The 20573-nt window shown below is 39.5% G+C and overlaps 1 protein-coding gene across 3 annotated transcripts in view; it reads right to left on the reverse strand.

The window, feature by feature from the left end:
* The window catches only part of ldlrad3 (low density lipoprotein receptor class A domain containing 3), an 85730-nt gene that overhangs the window by 31110 nt on the left and 34047 nt on the right, over positions 1-20573 (reverse strand). For all 3 annotated transcript variants that reach the window (XM_027173402.2, XM_047819344.1, XM_027173401.2), the window contains exon 3: positions 3732-3857. In XM_027173402.2, coding sequence (XP_027029203.1) covers positions 3732-3857 — 126 coding nt within the window. The remainder of the gene's footprint in view (positions 1-3731; positions 3858-20573) is intronic.

Here is a 20573-nt window from a genome sequence, read left to right on the forward strand (position 1 = left end):
CCCGCTGTGTACAGACACACAATGATGTGTCATTGATCTCTCAGCATTAAATAGCCCTCTCATCCACCACCACTACAGCTTATTACAGCCGTGGAAACGTCCAATACCATTGAAAAAGCTCAGTTCTGATCAACTGGCTCTCTTTAATTTTAATTAACGCTCCACTTGCTTCTCTTTCTCTATCCATCCCGAGGGGTTCAGAGATGTGCCAGTGCCTGCTGTGTTCTGTTCCATAAAGATTTGGGACCTTCAGTGAGAAGAGGCCAACCCTGTGATTATCCTGAGGCGTCTAGAGATGTACCAGCTTCACTTGGAATCCACTTCACTTCAGTTGGATTCGGACCTTCTAACAGAAGATGCCAACTCCATGTGATCTTTAAGGACAACAACCTCCTTATCAATACACAATTGTCGGACTGTATATGACTGTAGAAAGGACATAATTCATAATAACAAACTCTGGTGTTTATAACAATTTATAATCACACCCTCCAGTGTCACCCAAATGAGGATGGGTTCCCGTTTAAATCTGGTTCCTCTCAAGGTTTCTTCCTCTTCCATCTTAGGGAGAGTTTTTCATTCTAGTGAGAAATGTAACGCCTGAAACTCAGGCTCTTGAATATTTACTTAAATATCTGATTAATAACAGCAGGACCATTTATTCAACTCAATGTTTCTTAAAGGCTCGTTATGTAAGATTAGTATTTTTTCCCACCCAAAATTAAATCTCTAAGCATAATGTGATGATTAATCATTTCCACTCATGTTAATGAAGCTCCACCCCAGGATATACGGCAGCTTGTAGAGTGCCTATAAAACGATGGACAGGAAGTGCATACAAAAATCAAACAAGTTACCAGATGTCGGTCTTCCAAAATGGCTTCCAAAATGGCATTTTAATACACTTGTACTAAGATCACAGCTTGACCCGTTATAATTTTTTTTTGTATCATGCTCTACATATCTTGCAGATTATATGTACAATCAAAAAAAATCACAACTGCAGCTTTTTTATTTGAGTGTTTTAGAAATGCTATAATTTGCTAAGCTGTCATTTACCGATTGTGTTTCTGTTCAGTGGTTTATTTGCATGCACATAGCATATACAAGACACTTTACTTCAGCCTTTATGCCACGAGAAAAATAATATCCCGGTCCCTGCACACCAGCTGAGACACCGACCTTATCTGTGGGGAACTAGACAGGTTGTATAATAAGCTTATTTTTATATAATTGAGTTACAAGAAGACAAGATGTTCGAAAGCTGTTTGTTCTCCAACAGTTTATGTCTGTTTGTTTTTTTGTGCTCTGCTTTGTGGTGTTCAAGGCAACAGTGTCCTCCTGACACCTTGTTGTCTGATCTATTTTAATGTACATATTAGCACCTTGTCTCATAATTCTCATAAAGTCTCTCCTGTAGCACACGCTGGTATATTATGTGATAAATAGTGACAGCCAGAACACTTAAAATGTCTGTTAGATTTTAATGATTGAGAAACTAATAATCAGTATAAAAAAAATCAAACACGGATGACAAAAAAAAACTGCTTGTTTTATTTTAGTTTTATGAGAGGAAAACTGAAGCAAAATTATCTAGAGGACAGATCGAGGCAATCACACTGCAGAGCGTTCGGTGTGCTTCAAGCTCAGTTGTGTTTAACAGGTTAGATTAGATCTGAGCATACATGATGCCCTGCAGGCTACACCCAACAGCTCGCACTGCATGATGGGATTTGCTTTATTAAAATCACACAGCCTGAGCAGCTAGACTGCGCTGTCAGAATCCCAGGCTGGAGCAGAAAAGGGGAAAAAAAAACAGATCCAAAATCGAGAGAGAGAGAGAGAGAGAGAGAGAGAGAGAGAGAGAGAAAGAGAGAGAGAGAGAAAGAGCGAGAGAGAAAGCGAGAGAGAAAGAGCGAGAGAGAAAGTGAGAGAGAAAGCAAGAGTGCGAGAGAGAGATAGTGAGAGATAGAGTGAGAGAGAGAGAGAGAGAAAGCAAGAGAGTGCGAGAGAGATAGTGAGAGAGAGAGAGAGAGAGAGAGAGAGAGAGAGACGAGCACTTTGATGCACTGTGACACGTTTTCAAGCATCAATGTTCTTTCCATTTAATTAGCCAAGTATCGTGTAAGAGTAAGTTATTGGAAAAAGTTGTACATTTTACCAATTGCCAAGTCGTTTTATTGCAGACAAAATTAGACAGAATATTCACTCCCGGTAACAGAAACGATCCAGCAATCATATATTCATAGTGAAATGGTGTGGGTTCTTCTGGAAACATCCATACGTTTTTTTACCCTGAAGACGTCGTGGTGTGTGGAGTAGGAGAATCAGACCTGAGCTCTCCAGCACTAGGGAGACTAATCGATTAATGCATTCAGTCGTCTCTGCTGCGGGGATCTCGACTAGTTGGGTCAGTGGGAAAAAAAGGAATGAGGTTAATGCACTTATGAATATGAATATATGATTGCTGGATCGTTTCTGTTACCGGGAGTGAATATTCTGTCTAATTTTGACTGCAATAAAACGACTTGGCAATTGGTAAAATGTACAACTTTTTCCAATAACATACTCTTACACGATACTTGGCTAATTAAATGGAAAGAACATTTGATGCTGTCACTGTGTAAATATTTCAGATTAAATGAAGCCGGTTCTATAGTCAGCTGTGAGAAGTCTATGGTGAGAAGTCTTTTTAAAAAGTTTTCTTTTGCTCGAACGAATCTTACTTTGTGTAATAAACAGAGGTGTGCACAATGTTCTCACAGTATTTTTTGTCTTTTTGATTATTTTCACTCTAATTTAGTGAAACTTCCCAGTTCCCAGCACCAGTTAATTCTCCCTCAGACGTACAAGGCCTAGCCTCAACATCTTTTCTCTTCTACCTCCACACTACTATTCTCTGCATACCTGTGCTTGCAGATTGACTAGTGGTCTAACTGGCAGGTAAAACACACCATCCCTGGTTATACCACCATCCCTCCTACACTTAGACTCCAGCCACAGACGGCGGAAGCATTTCTGGGATTTGAACTTGTGATCTCTGGATAATACAGAGAACATTTTTCTGTTGTGCTGCACTGAAGCTTAGCTAAATAAAACTGTAAAAAACTCCTTACACTATTGGATAATGATTCTGTTGTGAGTCAGATCAGAGGCACAGGGCATCTAAATGAGGCTGGTCCACTGTCCACTTGACAAAAAAGCTTCCCAGAATATAAGTTTCTACACGCTCTGTTTAGCAGCCAGCTAGTTCATGTGAGTGCATGTTAAGAATGATACGTGAATGTCTGTGAATATTATCTAAATTACACATATTTATTATTTTGCTAGAAAGTTTATTTATAACCTGTGTGTGCTTAAAAAGTGCAGGCTGCTGCACACATAAAAATTAGTTATGTCTAAAAACAGGTTTTGAATAAACTTTGGAAAAAGACAATTAGTTAACTAGTAACTAACTCGACAATTAGATAATTAGTGAACTACTGCTTCTGAAATACTTGTTGGCCAGTAAAAATTTGTAGCTGTGCAACTAATACGTGGAAGAAGTTCATCCATTTTTTTTCACTTGTGGTATAAAAAGTTTAAAACAAAGCAGGTTGCACTGCACAGTCTGTACTGTAATCTGTACTAGGTCATTAAGTAGAGGATTTTCAGATCAGTCAGTGTGTCTGTGCTGGGGAGTGACAGGCCTGTACGATTGGACCCAGCTGTGGTTTCTGTCGAATACTCACTGCAGTTGTCCTCGTCGCTGCCGTCGGGGCAGTCACGGAAGCCGTTGCAGCGGAAGCGGCCGATGATGCAGTGGACGCCATTAGCGCAGCCGAAGAACGTGGGGGCGCACTTAGACTTCACCTTTGCTGTAAGAGAGGAAAAGAGGAAAGGAGAGATGAACACAATAATACAGTATCTCCCAAAAGCATCGATGTCAAGAGTTACTTCCGAAAATTTACACACAGGCCACAAAAAAATAAAACTAAATAAAATCTACCCTTTTAAAAAATAACCATTGTTCCTGAACAAGATTCTGTTTACATTTCATTACTGTAAAATCAGCAGCACAGTGAATCATGTGATAGATGTTTTCCTTTTTTTTGCAAGTGTTGCTTACAGTAACGTGACATTTTAAACTGTACCAGCTGCATGAAACATAATGACGCATCAAATTTTATGCTTGTTGGCAGGATACCGCTGGAAAACAAGCCTAACGTTTGTTGAAATGATTTCTTTAAAAAAAAAAAATTACTATAATAATAAAAATCAATAAATAAATACATAAATATTTTTTTAAATAATAAAATGAAATAAAATTAAATAAAGATGCTTAGTCTTTTAGAAGCTTGTATTTGTCCAGTCGGTCGTGTTCAGTACCATATGCTCCACCTCAGGAGTTAATTTCTGTGACAATGGTTCAGGAGCTGAAACGGCACTGGGTCCTCATGAATCATGTCTAATTAGGACACTATGACTACCGTATTCCTTAAATGAAGGACCACCAAACATTAGACATGCAAGATCCCCAAACAGCTTACATTCTGGTATGGTCACCAAAATGATAAAAACGCCACATCATTATCGTCTGGGTTTGGCTCAGAGCTTGTCAAAAACGCTGTAAGAAATTTGCAGCACTTTTATGCTGCCATTCTCCAGTGAGATAAAAAAGTGGCCTTGGTGTGAGAATAAAAGTGGCTGGATTTAACTGTTCCTGATTATGCAAGCAAAGTGCATAGCTTAGCAATTAAATGTGATACAGGCTGCTAAGTAAGACAGATTTGCCTGCACTTTAGCATCGGTCATCTGAAGAATTTGTACAGAAAGTAGGCAGCTTCTTTAGATTCCCAATGATACTGATATTCTAAACCCACATCAATAAAATGTTCATATACACTGAAGTGCCTAAGACCCGAGCGATGAGCTGATTTTAGTTTATGGACTGTTTTATCACATTATGGAAATACAAGGAGAGATCCGGTGACATCTCCTGTATGTTTTGCAATAAAAACATAAAATGGCTGCTTCAATAATTTAGCAGCTTTGACAATAGATTCAGAAAGACGAAGGATGCTGTCCTCGGCTTTGGAAGTGTACCTAAGCACTCTATCTCTAGTCACTCTTCAATGTGCCTGATCCCCATGAAAAAGCTGTGTCAGACTCTGATATTCCTGTCTCTGCAGCCTATGGCATAAACAAAGACATCATCCTCGAGCCTTTGAGAGATGTCTGCTGGAAAACAGAGGTAATGACAAATGGCCGAGCCGGAAGAAAGGTCACGTCGTGAGTTACACATGATCTGTGTGCTGGGCCACAAGAGACAGAACTTGCCACTAGAGCAACCGCTGCCGTTTTCTTCCTCATTTCTCAAAAAGGACAAAGAGAAAAGAGAGAGAGAGAGAGAGAGAGAGAGAGAGAGAGAGAGAGAGAGAGAGAGAAACTCTAAAATAAGACAGATATATAAGTCTCCTTAGAATGGTTGAACCTGTTTTTAATGGAGGGAAGAATAATAAAAAAGACACACAGAGAGAAGCCTAAATGTTTCTAAGGTCATGTCTTGGCTCATACTGTCTGTGAATTTGGAATATTTTGGGCTTCTTTTGAAAGTAATGTTCACACTGCAGTTCAAATTACATTGTGTGGTTAAATGAAAAAAAAAAATGGCTTGCCATAAAACAAAAAAAAGCAAAACAAACAAAAAAAAAAACAGATTTATGCATGACTGTAAATGAAAAATTCCACCATGCACAAAGAGGATAAAGGCAAGTAATTTTCACTCTCTTTCACTCCCTCTCTTTTCTTTGTGCCCTACTTCAGAAATAACAGCACTGGTAATGACACACCACGGTCTGCTGCGCCAAAAACCTTTTTGTTTCTGCTTTAATACTTTTTTTTTTTTTTACGGAGCTAAAATTGAATTAAAGAGAAGCAATAAAGGCTTGGAGGATGGGTCAGGCCTGAACCGGGTGAACACCAACAATATTACTTTTCTCTCTTTTTCTTCTCTCTGCCAGCTTCATTCAAAGCCTCTACATCTGCAGCCGGCCGTGCAGCACATGGGCCGTAGCCGTTCTCACGCTGGCTCCCAACTCATGCTAATTTCATGGATGTTGGACATAAGAGGCATAAAGAACATCACATCGATCTCATTCTAGCAGTTTAATAACCTTTACACAGCAAGCCTTGCATTACACACATGAGCAAATGAGTCAGGTTTAGATGTGGCTCGAGTAACAAACTGAGCAAGACACCAGTACCGGGATAATATTTATGGCCTTTATGTTATGTTTCTGGTTCTTCCTGACATTAAGGGGTTACCCTTTTAAAAGAATTTCAGCCACACACATCCTCCCTCCTCATCTCGTCACCCCCACTGCCCCTTTTGTCGAAATCTTTTAATTCGAGCCAACTTTTCCCTCCTCTTCTCCATCTGCTGAGCTGAAACAGGGGTTGTTTACAGAAACCCCAGCCCCTGCATCCAGATTTAGTTACAGTTTATCCTCTGTGCTAATGGAAACAAGGTCACACAGTGCAAACACACCAAATCCTTAAGGTACTCCTAGCCTGAGACAATGGCCAATGTGATTCAAAGGACAGAAACACACACACACACACACACACACACACACACACACACACACACACACACACACACACACACACACACACACACACACACACACACACCATCATACACAGCTGGTACGCATTCTGCAAACCCAATGCCACACCCTCTGCCGAATTCTCCATTCTAACTGGTCAGATTATTTGACTTCTTTACTAGAAAGTGTTGTTTAATTTTCTACATTTCTATTTTCTACCAGTATTGGTATTTATTATTAGTTATTCATTTAATAACTGAATAGGATTTAAATCACAGAATTATATTAATACGCTCATTCTAAGGCTTCACTGTTTCTATAGCAACAGTTACACAGGGACTTCTGTGGTGGTACTCCATGTAAACAGATTAAAATGATGTGTGTAATTGTTGATATGGTGATGTTATGTGATATGAGAAGACGTTTTCTTTGGTTGTAGTGTTCTTGGTAACACTGCAAATAGTAATCCTGCAGAAGAAACAAAGAGTGACTTTGCAGAGTGACTGTTTAAAGCTGCTAGAACGTAAGTGACAGGAGAAACCAGCTTGTTTCGCTGATGCTCCATAACATTGTGCTGATCTTTACTTGATAAACAGTAGAACTTGGCATCTATGTGGTTACGTTTTTGTCGCCGTTAACATAAGGCCTGGCTGTGACATCCTGCTAGTTATAATAATAATAAATCCATTGAAATGTTCAACCACACGTTCATGAGATACACTAATGAGCGTATAACAGTTTAAAATAAGAAGAATAAAACACTTTTGTACACACTGTTAGGAAAATGATTGAATTTCAGTGGTAACAGCCATCACACCACTCTGATGTGGATTATTTGCCTAATACCAGCATTTCTGTGGTGTTTTATTCCTTACTTAGCATCTTATTATTTTGCACAGAATTAATTTATTACATGCTGCTGCCTGCTGCTTACAAACTCAAGCTCTGTTTTGTTTTTCCTTATTTAATTAGTATTATTGATCTTTGTGCTGGTATTGGCAGCAGTTTGTGTTTTACAAATATTACAGGAAATAGCACATGTAGGTTTTTCGAGGAAAAAAAAATTTCACCTGATCTGAAGGCCATTGTTCCAGCATTGCTTGGGGCAAATCTTTATCATGCAGAAGTCCATCATGTATGGCAAATATCTAATGTTGTCAAACCTATGTTGTATTGTTAATATTTACAGTATCTTGCACCCGAAACTATATATATTATAGATAAAAGATTTATTTACACGTTCGCCTCACACCTCCAGGGTTGGGGGTTCGATTCCCGCCTCCGCCTTGTGTGTGTGGAGTTTAGATGTTCTCCCCGTGCCTCGGGGGTTTCCACCGGGTACTCCGGTTTCCTCCCCCGGTCCAAAGATATGCATGGTAGGTTGATTGGCATCTCTGGGAAAAAATTGTCCGTTGTGTGTGAGTGTGTGAGTGAATAAGAGTGTGTGTGTGTGCCCTCCATCCAGGGTGTATCCTGCCTTGATGCCCGATGACGCCTGAGATAGGCACAGGCTCCCCGTGACCCGAGAAGTTCGGATAAGCGGTAGAAAATGAGTGAGTGGGTGATTTATTTAGGTCCTATAGTAAAGCTTCAAAAGTGCACTACATGCAGATTCCTAGGAAAAAACAATGCTAAAGCTATGTATGATATACTGTAATGCAAACATAGTTTAGTAGCATTTTTGTGAGAGTGTAATATATCACTTGAGAACTGCATGTCATGGTAACGAGTCGAGTTTTAACAGGCCGAGCGTTTCCATCCCTCCGCTTCTCATGTGCACTGTGTGCCGTAGAGTTTGGTTTAAAGACACCCACCTTTGTCAGAGCTCTGATTTTAACCTTAAACTAAATCTGCAAAACTGTCACTAGCAACTGCAGTCCTTGTGTTGTGTTTTACAGATGCTTTGCACGCGCCCAGATTTGTTTGCCGTGTCAAGATCATTCTTTCAGATCGTTCACATGGTCCATACAGATTTCCTAAGAAAATTCAGCATTTTCCGGCACATTGATTTTCCAGTATATTACAGATCAGCGTTTGAACTCCAAATATACATCTTGTATCTCTGACACAGATAAACTCAGTGGGAGTTTGAAGAAATGGCAGTAGGTGGATTTCTAACAGGAAGGGGATAAAACATGTCCTTTATGGAGCTGAAGCAGTTCTAATGTCTTTGTAAGATATTTGGCAGAATTTGTACTGTATGTCAAAGTTGATCTATTTTTTGGCAGGTGTTCCTGTGTGCTTATGGAAACAGCACATGGCCTATGATGTAACTTTCACTTCTTTTTAGAATCACTTAAATCTAGCTGGCAGCTACAAGCAATGTTAATGTTAGCAAAGTGGAGAATATTAATAATTTTATAATATAAATGACTACCATAAAATAAAAAACGACTAACGCAACAGACAAGAGAAATGACTTTGTGTTGCAGGCTTCGGCAGGAACCGCACATTTACGGCATTTGGTAAGTGTCTCCCTTATCCAAAGAAACTTACATTTTATCTCATTTTACATATCTGAGCAATTGAGGGCCTTACTCAGGGGCCTAGCAGTGGCAACATGGTGGACCTGAGATTTGAACCTTCAACCTTCTGCTCAGCAGCCAACACCTAAGCCACTAGGTTACCACATCCCTAGGACACACACAGGACATCCTATCAGATTTAATTGCATTCAATTATTAATTAAAAAGAATTAAAAACATAATGTTTGTATTATGAAGATACTTATACTGAAGATGGTGAAACAACATGGGAGGGCTGTGTAATTTCAGGACACCGCTTCCCTGAGTCTCAGGACTGCACAGTAATATCATCACAGTCTACAGCTGATTCACTTTGTGTTGTTGTGGATGATCCCACACTAAAGAGGTGCACTTTACAAACACAGTCAAGACTCAACCTTGCTTCAAATGAAGTTTGGGTCCCTCTCTAACCAGTTAACACTGTAAGCATTCTGTTGTTACAAATCCCATCTTTAGTTTGTCCTAAACATACAGTGTCTTACATAAGTATTCACCCCCTTCACCAGTTCCACATATTGTTTTGTTACAGCTTACTGAAAAAGAAGCAGAAATAAAAGGTTCTCTGGTCTGAAAGACACAATCTGAACTAGGCAAAAACCTTCCTGCACATCACCATGAGAACGCCGTCCCCACGGCATAAAGCAAGGTGGAGGTAGCATTATGTTGTGGGACGTTTTTCATCAGCAGGGACTCGTAAAGCAGTTATCTATAGCATATCTATAGTTAGTAATGCTGGACCCAGTGCCAAAGGAGTGAATACTGACACAAACGACACAAAATAATCTCACCTATATACCCTACATGTCAGCTGCACTGAATAGTTGATTATCATTGTGGAATTTTATATTGCGTTTTACTCCGTATCCAAAGGAAATGTGTCAAAAAGTAAGAGGGCAATTGTAAATTGGGGCATTGGGGAAGCAGAGGTGTTGCTACACCTGCAGCACCCAGTGTGAAAAAATGTTAAGGCAGTTTTAAAGAACACAAAAGACAGGCTGAATAATTCCACATATATTCACATAAATATCATCGATAGAGACATAAAAGCACTTTTGTACGGCGCTCTGGATAAGGGCATCTGCCAAATGCAGTAAATGTAAACGTACATGTATCATCGGTATAAAAGTGAAGATGGTGGTGGGGGGTTTTGTGACTTCATACGCTTTACGCTCTTCTTTCCATGCACATAAGACTGAAGCTCACATCACTGATGGCACTCTGAATGATGGCAGGAACACCAGTTGTTCCAAAAACAAAAGCCTGGTACAATGCAGTAGCAGCACATCCTGAATGCATGAACATTCAGACCTGAAGCACCCTCCTGCTTCTAGTCGTAAGATATGTGCACCAGAGAAAAAGCCATTTAAATCCAAATCAATTTCTGATTCAAGCAAAATGCTTATCGACTTCATATTTGTAAATTAAACTAATAACTGTCACTAGGAATAACAAGAAATAAACATTAGAGTATATTAAGGGTAAAAGTGGAAAAGAGGTTAATTTTACGCTATAAAACCTTAAGATGTTCCTCAGTTTTGTTTCACATATTTAAAAAAAAATCCTAATAATATTTGTTACAGCTGTTCTCTTTAGAACTCATATTCACACTGATTAATGGTGTATTTGCAGATTAATTTGCATGAATAATTCACTATTAATGATTTGCCTTTGGCAGTCGTACTGTTGGCAGCTCTACAACAGAATACGCTCAAACTAAAAATCCTGGTTTCTCTCCAGGCTTCTTCCTCGTGTCGTCTCAGGGAGTTTTCCTCGCTGCGGCCGCCGCTTTTCCTCTTTAGGGATATAAATCTACAGCCAGATTTCTGTAAAGCTGCTTTGTCCATTCTTAAAAGCATGACATAAATAAAACTGATAGAAATACTGAGCCCTGTGCTTTCAGCTCATTCAGCACGAATGAGAGACAGTGGAGGATGGAAGTGGAGAAAGAGTGATGGTAGGTATGTATAGTAGAGGAGATGAAAGGTTTCTTTGAGCTTGGGGAAGCACTCCTATAGGGAGAGAAATCGATAGGTAATGGAGTCTGTGTGAAAGCCACTTGGGCATTAGGAACACAGACAGGCGGGTGGAGTGAGAGGTCAGAAGTAATCTCTGCTCCTTTGACCTTGGCCTTGATCACTATTACAAAAACATTCCACCACAAATTCATGCTAAATCTTGGTCATGTGCTCTCTGTTATGAAACATTTGGATTCTTCAGAGACACTGTAAATCTTGAGCAACGGAGGTCTCATTTTTCTACAGAGAAAGTTCGAACAGTATCAATCACACAGCCGCCTGCAGAACAGGTTTGTTTAAGTAGCAGGTTTTAGCGGACATGTGCAAATGGATATCCTCAGCAGAATTAAGCAGGAGCTTTGAAAGAGAAAGATGAAATATTCAACAGCTCTGTTCTAATAATGTGTCTCTTAATAGGGTTGTTTCAAGTGAGATCTTGACACAATGGGTGGACATTTTTAATATATTTTTTTATACAATTCAGATATACTTTGCTGTGCTTTGTCTGCTGGGGAGTGGGAGGGTGGTCTGTAAGCTGAAGGGCAACAGGAAGGAGGAGAGACACAACCTGGTCGATATTCCATCTCTGCTCTTTAGTATTAATTATACCAGCTCATTGATCAGCCATCCATTAAGAGTCTCGGCCCTGTCAAGGCACTCGGCTATTAAGATACCTGCTTCTCTCCTTCTCTCTCTCTCTCTCTCTCTCTCTCTCTCTCTCTCTCTCTCTCTCTCTCTCTCTCTCTCTCACACACACACACACACACACACACTTACATAGAGATTCACAAACACACACAAAAAAACCCACACCAAAACATGTACATAAAAACCCACACAAACACAATCCTAACAAGACAATCCTGTTTGTAATTGACCGACTGACCCAGTCCCCTTACTTTAACCTGCTCTTGAGCAGTCCGATCAAAAGAACAGAGAGAAAGAGAGAGAACTAGAGAGTGAGTCAGCGAGACAGATTGCAAGAGAGATAGATAGAGAGAGAGAGAGAGAGAGAGAGAGAGAGTGCGAGTGAGAGTGTGAGAGAAAGATATATATATATAGAGAGAGACAGAGAGAGAGTGCAAGAGAGTGCGAGAAAGAGAGAGAGAGAGAGAGAGAGAGAGAGAGAGAGAGAGAGAGAGAGAGAGAGAGAGAGAGAGAGAGAGAGAGAGAGAGAGACAGACAGATAGAGACAGAGAGAGAGAGAGAGAGAGAGAGAGAGAGAGAGAGAGAGAGAGAGAGAGAGAGAGAGAGAGAGAGAGAGAGACCCCACTGGAAGAGCTGACTGGTTGTATGAAGAAAGTGTTAGATTTACAGTTAGTGACTGTAGCTCATTCCCCATCCCCTCTACTCCCGCCATTAGAGAAAAGTGACCACTGTAAGACCTTCACTGTGTGATTGATCGTTTTTAACACAACACTGATATGGTAGTGTGTGTTGCACCGATAGAATTCCATCGTACAGAGAGGCCACTTGAGTTCTTCCACTCCAATATTGGTAATGTCTTCATAAAGCTTGCTTTATTTACAGGAACACTCTCATGCTGGAACACGTTTTGGCCTCATGTTCTAGTGAATGAAATTGGATTGTAAAGAAATCTGAGATTTGCATGTCTCGAATGTCCTGCCATCATAATTAAAGTGTTGAGAATTAACAGGTAAAAATGTAGCAAGGGAAATAAGGTATGGTTACTATAGTAAAATGGGTGGGTCAGTAAGGTGGGATGGTCGGATGTTCACACACTCTGATGCTTGTCATTCCGCCTGGAAAATATCTGTGACCCAGCTGTGTCCAGTTTCACCTACAGGCACCAAATTTGGGAGACACAATGGTCCTTTTAATAAAGAAATACTGCATAATCACATCTATTATCTCTGCCCAACAGGAAGTCAGTTTTGTACAAATTTGTTTTAAACAGTGTCTCTAGCATGACAAAAACCCAGCATGACAGCTCCGGTTGTCACTGTGGAATGTGGCACACAGTTCACCTGTATGTTCAATAAGCCATAATAACATACACATTTCAACAGATTCTTATCCAAGTGCCTCCAACTGGCAACAGATATTGAGGCTTACAGAACAAACTTTCTAATAATCCTTCTAGAGGGAATCAAATCATATTAAATCAGCATGACAGGAAAATATCTATGATGAAGGAAAAATTGACGGAGCAGAGGTTCTGCTGCTATGGTGACATAATTCCATTGTACATCATGAAATGTAGTGTAAACTTGACACATACTTAAATAATAGGGCTTTTTCCAAACACACACCACTCCGACGAGATGAGATGAGATGCATGTTTATTAATCCCCCGTAGGGGAAACTCAAGAAATTAGTTAGAGTCGTTGTCATAGCACCAACTGGCTTGTGTACAAACACTTTTCATACTTCTACAAGGTTCATCAGATTAAAAGCAGATTTTGTCAGCGTGATGTCAGGATATCCAGGATGCACAGACATTGCCTGCAGCTATATTTATATATATAAGCTATATACGTTATAATCATCACCGCATACCAAATGTAAACCATGCTGTGGAAAATAGCAGCATATCGGTATACTGATGTAAATATTATTATGGTAGGGATTTAAACAATTAAAGCATGCTTAAGACATGTTTTCACAGGAATTAACAGTGATTCCTTGGCCTTGTTTATCCTTGCAGTAAAACCCTCTCGGTGGTGAAAGTTAATGGCCCATAGAGATCTGAAAAATCCCTTCTGCAATATAACGCTCATTACTATGCCGCTGTGTAATAAACAAGTGCACGTGGCTGATAATAAAAAAACAACAACCACGAAGAGTTTTCTACATGCTTGTGGAGCTGCTGAACAATTAAAAGCCATTTCTGACAGGCTTTATTTACAAAGCAAGCCTAAGTGCTCGATTTCTGTTTACTGCTGTGAAACATGTTTCTTTCAGTTCAGTTATTTATGCTATCTGTATACTGTAGCCTATAGCTATAGAAGAATAAAAATAAATCTACTTGAATCCCACTGAGACAGAATGAAGACAAAGAAGTGAGGAAGATTACATTTTTTTTTTTTTACAATTTTGTTTAGAATTGATGTAATATCTGACAACACTGCTGAGTCACAAATTAGAATTACAATCACTATAGCAATAAACAAGTAAAAAAAATAAACAGTGAGTCCACTGTTTTAGTGCATTACTATTTTACTATACTACTAGATTTAGAGAAGTAAAACAAGAAGTTTATTATTATTATTATTATCTAAAAAAAGAAAATTAAATCTAACCTGGTGAATGCCCAGTGTTTCAGCAATAAGAGTTGTGTGAGCTGCCTTCGTATCTCACATAAAATATATTATTTAAGTCCACACAGCACCCGTGTGTTGTTCTATCATGCTGAATTTTTCACTTGGTTTCATCAGTTGTCACATATACCTGCATGTTACTGATTCTGAAACGAGTAGTCGTCTTTTTTTCCGCACTATTTAATCAGCCTAGTAAGCTTGGTGTGATGTAACAAGTTCATTGTCTCGACACAATACGACTCTGTCACAATACCCAGTGACATTTACTCTCCTTACATTCTAACGCCAGCCCCAGCCAACCTTTACGCAGTTTACACAGCAGCGGCATAATTTAACACCCAAGTACGCTAATATAAGTTATCATATATAGTCTTTTTCTCGCCAATAAAACAGGAGATGAGGCATTCGGTGTAGGTCTTTGGCGCAGGGGGTGTTAAATACCAGACGCCTTCCACCATCTAACATGATCTCAACTGGGTTTGACTCAGCTCATAGGGCACGCTACTTTACTGTCAATGTACATGGAGAATGTTCCGATAACATGGCTATAACATCTATATGTTCAAAAAGAAATAAATCGGAATGGACAATTTTAGATCTCTGACAGAATTAACTATGTATCTTTGAAACTAAACAAAGACTAAATAACAAAAAAGTGCATTGTCCTCACTAGCAAGAAAAGAACAGAGAGACGATCTTATACATATAACATGAAGCATTTAATGTTGAAGAAAATTGTTTTGTGGGTCAGAAATGTTATCAGAAATGACAAGAATTACAGCAAAAAAGAAAACAAACCCACATTTCCCATAATTAATACTTTAAATTAGTTTATTATTCTCATCTTTTAACTCTGATGCAGAGATTGCAAAGTTTAATGAAATAAGTATCTTAATTACTGTGTGCTTTTAAGGGTTTTAATTTGTTTTCAGATAATGTACTAGTACTTCATTTCAAATTGCAAGAAAATGCTTAAACCTAACCTGCAGGCTTCACACGCAAAGCCTGGAATGAGGAGTTTATTTCTATGGTAACTAATAATGACTATCATTAATCTATCACGTCTGTAGGGAAAAAGAACCTGCTTTTTTACCTGCTGCTTTAGCAAAATGGTTAAGTCTAGGAAGTGTTTCAAGTGGCACCTCCTTGTATAGATAGGTAGGTACCTAAATTAGGTAGCAAATAATAGTGGATGCCAAAAACAAGAATAAAAAGAATACATTCTAAAAGTAGACTTGAACTTGAACAATAATGAAATCATTATCTCAGTATCTCACAGAAGTGAGTACACCTCTCATATTCCTGTAAATATTTGATTATAACTTTTCATGTGACAACACTGAAGAAATGACAGTGTGTATAACAGTGTACATTTGCTGTCCCCTCAAAATAACTCAACACACGGCCATTAATATCTAAACCGCTGGCCACAAAAGTGAGTACAGTATTTTCCGCACTATAAGGCGCACCGGGTTATAAGGCGCAGTCTCAATTACAGGTCTATTTCTGTACTTAACCCCTACATAAGGCGCACTGTATTATAAGGCGCATGCTACAACATACGGGAAACGGTCCGACAGTCAATCAAGCGGAGCGCTTACCAAAGTCACACAGCAACATTTTTACAGATTTTTGGAACTCAGTGCACACATAAGGCGCACCAGATTATTAGGCACATGGCTGATTTTTGAGAAAATTTAAGGTTTTTAGGTGTACCTTATAGTGCAGAAAATACCGTACACCCCTAAGTGAAAATGTTCAAACTGGACCCAATTAGCCATTTTCTCTCCCCGGTGTCATGTGACTCGCTAGTGTTACAAGGTCTCAGGTGTGAATGGGAAGCAAGTGTGTTAAATTTGGTGTTATCACTCTCACTCTCTTATACTGATCACTGGAAGTTCAACATGGCACCTCATGGTGGAACCATGTCCTGTGGTCTGATAACACCAAGATAAACTTATTTGGTTCAGATGGCGTCAAGCGTGTGTGGCGGCAACCAGGTGCGGAGTACAAAGACGTGTGTTTTGCCTACAGTCAAGCATGGTGGTGGGAGTGTAATGTTCTGGGGCTGTATGAGTGCTGCCCGGCACTGAGGAGCTACAATTCATTGAGGGAACCGAGAATGCCAACATGTACTGTGACATACTGAAGCAGAGCATGATGTCCTCCCTTCTGAGACTGGTCCGCAGAGTGGTATTTCAACATGATAACCACCCCAAAGACACCTCCAAGACAACCTCTGCCTTGCTATAGAAGCTGAGGGTAAAGGTGATGGACTGGCCAAGCATGTCTCCAGACCTAAATCCTATTGAGTATCTGTGAAGCATCCTCAAACAGAAGGTGGAGGAGCGCAAGATCTCTAACATCCTCCAGCTTTGTGATATCATCGTGGATGAGTGGAAGAGGACTCCAGGGGCAACCTGTGATGCTCTGGTGAACTCCATGCCAAAGAGGGTTAAGGCAGTACTGGAAAATATTGGTGGCCACACAAAATATTGACACTTTGGGCCCAATTTGGACATTTTCACTTTTTATTTTTCACATCAAACTCACTTTTGTGGCCATCGTTTAGACATTAATGGCTGTGTGTTGAGTTATTTTGAGGGGACAAATGTACACTGTTATACACTCTCTACTTTACCTTCTAGCAAAGTGTCATTTATTCAGTGTTGTCACATAATATAATAAAATATTTACAAAAATGTGAGGGGTGTAAAATACTGCGAGACTTCAGTGAGATAGTGTATAGTTACATTAATGCAGTGACCCTGCGGTTATCCACACGGGTATATTTCATACTTCTATTTCTGATATATACCAAGGTTATGAAATTGTTGGTATTAAATGTAAAATTGAATTAAATGTAAAATGTATACTTTTTATAAGCAAAAACATTTAAGAGATATGATGGGAGATGTGTTCAATGGCGGTTTGGCGAGTTCATTACAAAAAGGAAATCTAAATTACGGAAGAAAAAAGTGCAGAAAAAATTTCTAGGTCAAAACAAATGATATCATAAGATTATTATAAGTCATAAATAAATAACTTCACACAGTCATTCCAGCCCAGATTTTAGTGATAAGTAGAGTTAAGTACATTCTTTACTCTACTTAACTCTAAAGCTGTAGCTTTAACAAGGAAATATAAGAGCCACTGGACACGCACACACACACGCACACACACACACGCACACACACACACGCACGCACATACACATTCACAAATGCTGTTCTTAAGACGAATTTCAGTAGATATGACAAATTTATGAGGTGATCATTTTACAAGCCACTATCTGGACTCCTATATGCTAATGAAATCCTAAAGCCTCATAAACTAACTGGTGATCTGTGCAGGTTTTAAGTTTAATATTAATATTAACCGTGGCTTTGAGGACTTTTATCATTGGTGATGGAAATAAGTCTCGTGGAATTTATTAAATGATGGATGTACGATGAAGTCACGCTTCACAATTCATGTGTATATTTTAGGGCTAACATCAATCTCAATAATGTGTGTTTTTGAAGAGATTGATGAAAGCCATAAGCAGAATTGATTGGATGTAAGGAAAATGAAGTGAGGTTTTAAGGTTGTTTGTCTGGCTTTGAGCTCCAGGAAAACTGAAGGTAATCTGGTCATCCCAGACTAAGATAAAGCACCTGAATCTTTTCTCTACCAAAGACTTAACAAATTCTTCTTCCAGTCTCCGCAAGACATTCTGACCTGATGACCCTTTATTATTCCAGTGTTACCGGTGTCAGCATTCCTCGGAGTGTGTCTTAATCCTTACTAAGTCTAACAAAAGCCCTCACACACTGTTAAATAAATGCTGTGTGGAATTAAAGCACAGCCATTCTGAAACGCTGCAATTAATATGCAGCATACAAAATTCAAAAGCAAGATCTAATTAAAAGTGACCTTTGCAGTAGTTGGTCATTAGAAACCAAAATTAAAACACAACCTGTTCAAAAAATGTGACTGGAACTGGTGGAAGTTCAATGCTTTGTGTGAGATCGATACGAGCTGAAATCATTAGATCTTTCTAAAGCAGTAGTTTACAACGTGAGATTTACTTTCCACTTTAGTATTTACTGCACAAGGCTTATAGCATTCCTGACTGCAGGAAGAAAACCTGCAAACAGAAAGTAAACATTGTTTGCTAGGCTGAGCCACTCATTTCTATTCTTTTTTTCCTCTCAGGAAGTCAGCTTGCTGATGGTGGAGTGCAGGTCAGGCTTATGAGATGCTCTCAAGTGAACTTTCTGTCTCGCTAGTCCACATATAGAACAAGGAGGTGAACACAGATACCACGCCACACGAGCAGAGATTCACTGCTAAATTACTGTTGCTGCTCTGTGGTGTGAACACGCATAGAAATGACTGGGTTAGAAAATCTCCAGCCTCTGTGTGAAGATGTGAACAGCATTTAACATAAGATGTCTAGGGTGCAGCCATGATAGGACACCATCAGCATCCATATTAAATAAATGAAATAGAAACGTAATGAGCATCATGCAGACCATAACAGTCAATTCATCAACATGGTTCAGTACAAATAGTTATAGTATAAACACTTAAGGAAATGGGAAGTAAGTGAACTGATATTAGTTACATTTATGGCATTTAGCAGACACACTTATCCAGAGAGACTTACAACAGAGCGACTTGAAGAGCTAACTCGTTTAACTTCTCAGTTTTGCCCTGTGATTCAATTAAAATGAGAGTCCTTGCAGAAGAAGCAAAGGTCCAGGGGTGGAGCAGACACTGATCCAGCTCTAACCCCTAACCCCTAACGTACACATCCCTATACTACACACTTTACACACTTCTTCAGCCTGAGGCACACTGACTTGTCTCTACCTCTTGGACTTTTGGATTAAGTCTGAGCAGTTTAGATCAGATCTGAGCCCACTCCAAGGACGTATTGTTCTGCAGCGAGGGGGTACGTGCTAAAAATCCATAACGTGTCGATCTGTTTCCTTAAACATAGTAAACTGGCTGACTGTGTGTCCCAGTGCACAGAGTCCAGGGGAATTAAAACATTTATTTATTTGAACACACCTTCAAATACAGAAACTATGCACTCTCTCCGATGTTGACTTTCCCTAATTAAAGTTTAAATCACTCCAAGTTTAATTCAGGATAGAAGCCAGGGGCCAAAAATAGCAAAAGCTACAACTAAACATTTGCTTAATGTTTACGTCCACCAAACCCATAAAATGTTTAAGCCTTTAAAAGTCATGCATGCATTGTGATCCAAGGGACTCCACACGCTGTACAAAAAAAAAACTCAGAGATGAGAAGGCAAGTAAAAAACCCATTGTTAAAAACAGAGGAGCCACAATACACACACTCATACTGAATCATTTAACAACTCCCTGTAGCTGTGATCTTACACATTCCCTTTGTGGAGTAATTTCCAAAAACAATTTCGCATTAATGAGGCCCAGGGGACTGAATTGCCTTTGACCTTTCCTTTTAACTTTGCATAAATATCCCAATTTGTGCGCGTGGCTTTTTCATCTGTCTCTGCCACTAACTGCACAGCTTTCTTATGAGGAGACAGAGAGTCGAGTCAGTGACCTGACATCAGGAAGCAGCGGTTATTAACAAGCCCTACGAGAGTTTCGGCTGCCAGTCAAAAGTAAGATCAATAGATCCATTACACAAAGAGCTACAGATGCACCTGTTCTGATGGCAGGGCAAAACATGAAGCGCTTTCGTATCAGAGGAAATGTGAGTCTACTTATTAATCAGAGAATGGATAAACATACAGGTGGAGCCTAATTTCCATTTGAGACTCATTTTTGCTTTACGTGATTCTGCTGCCCTTTCTCTCTTAGAGTGCTTATTTTCTCTGCTCTCAGGCAGAACAGGCGGCTGCTTTTGTGATTGAGTGCCTATTGTGGTTTGCGTCCATGTCTGAAGCATTTACAAATGAAAAGCCTTGTTAAAAATCTAGCCACTGCTGGCTGTGTGCTCGAAAGCTGAAGCTTTACAAAGCAGCGGATCTCCCACAGGGCAAATGACTAGGGGGGAAAAGACCCAAAGCAAAACGTAGTGATCTCACCTCTGGCTTTTTCTCTGCCCTGTGTCACCACTCCCTTAAGACTAGACTGTACTGTGGAGATCATTCTGAAGAGGGTTTGGAAGAGCATTCAATCA

The sequence above is a fragment of the Tachysurus fulvidraco genome, chromosome 10 (genome assembly GCF_022655615.1).
Source record: "Tachysurus fulvidraco isolate hzauxx_2018 chromosome 10, HZAU_PFXX_2.0, whole genome shotgun sequence".
Classification (NCBI taxonomy): Eukaryota; Metazoa; Chordata; class Actinopteri; order Siluriformes; family Bagridae; genus Tachysurus; species Tachysurus fulvidraco.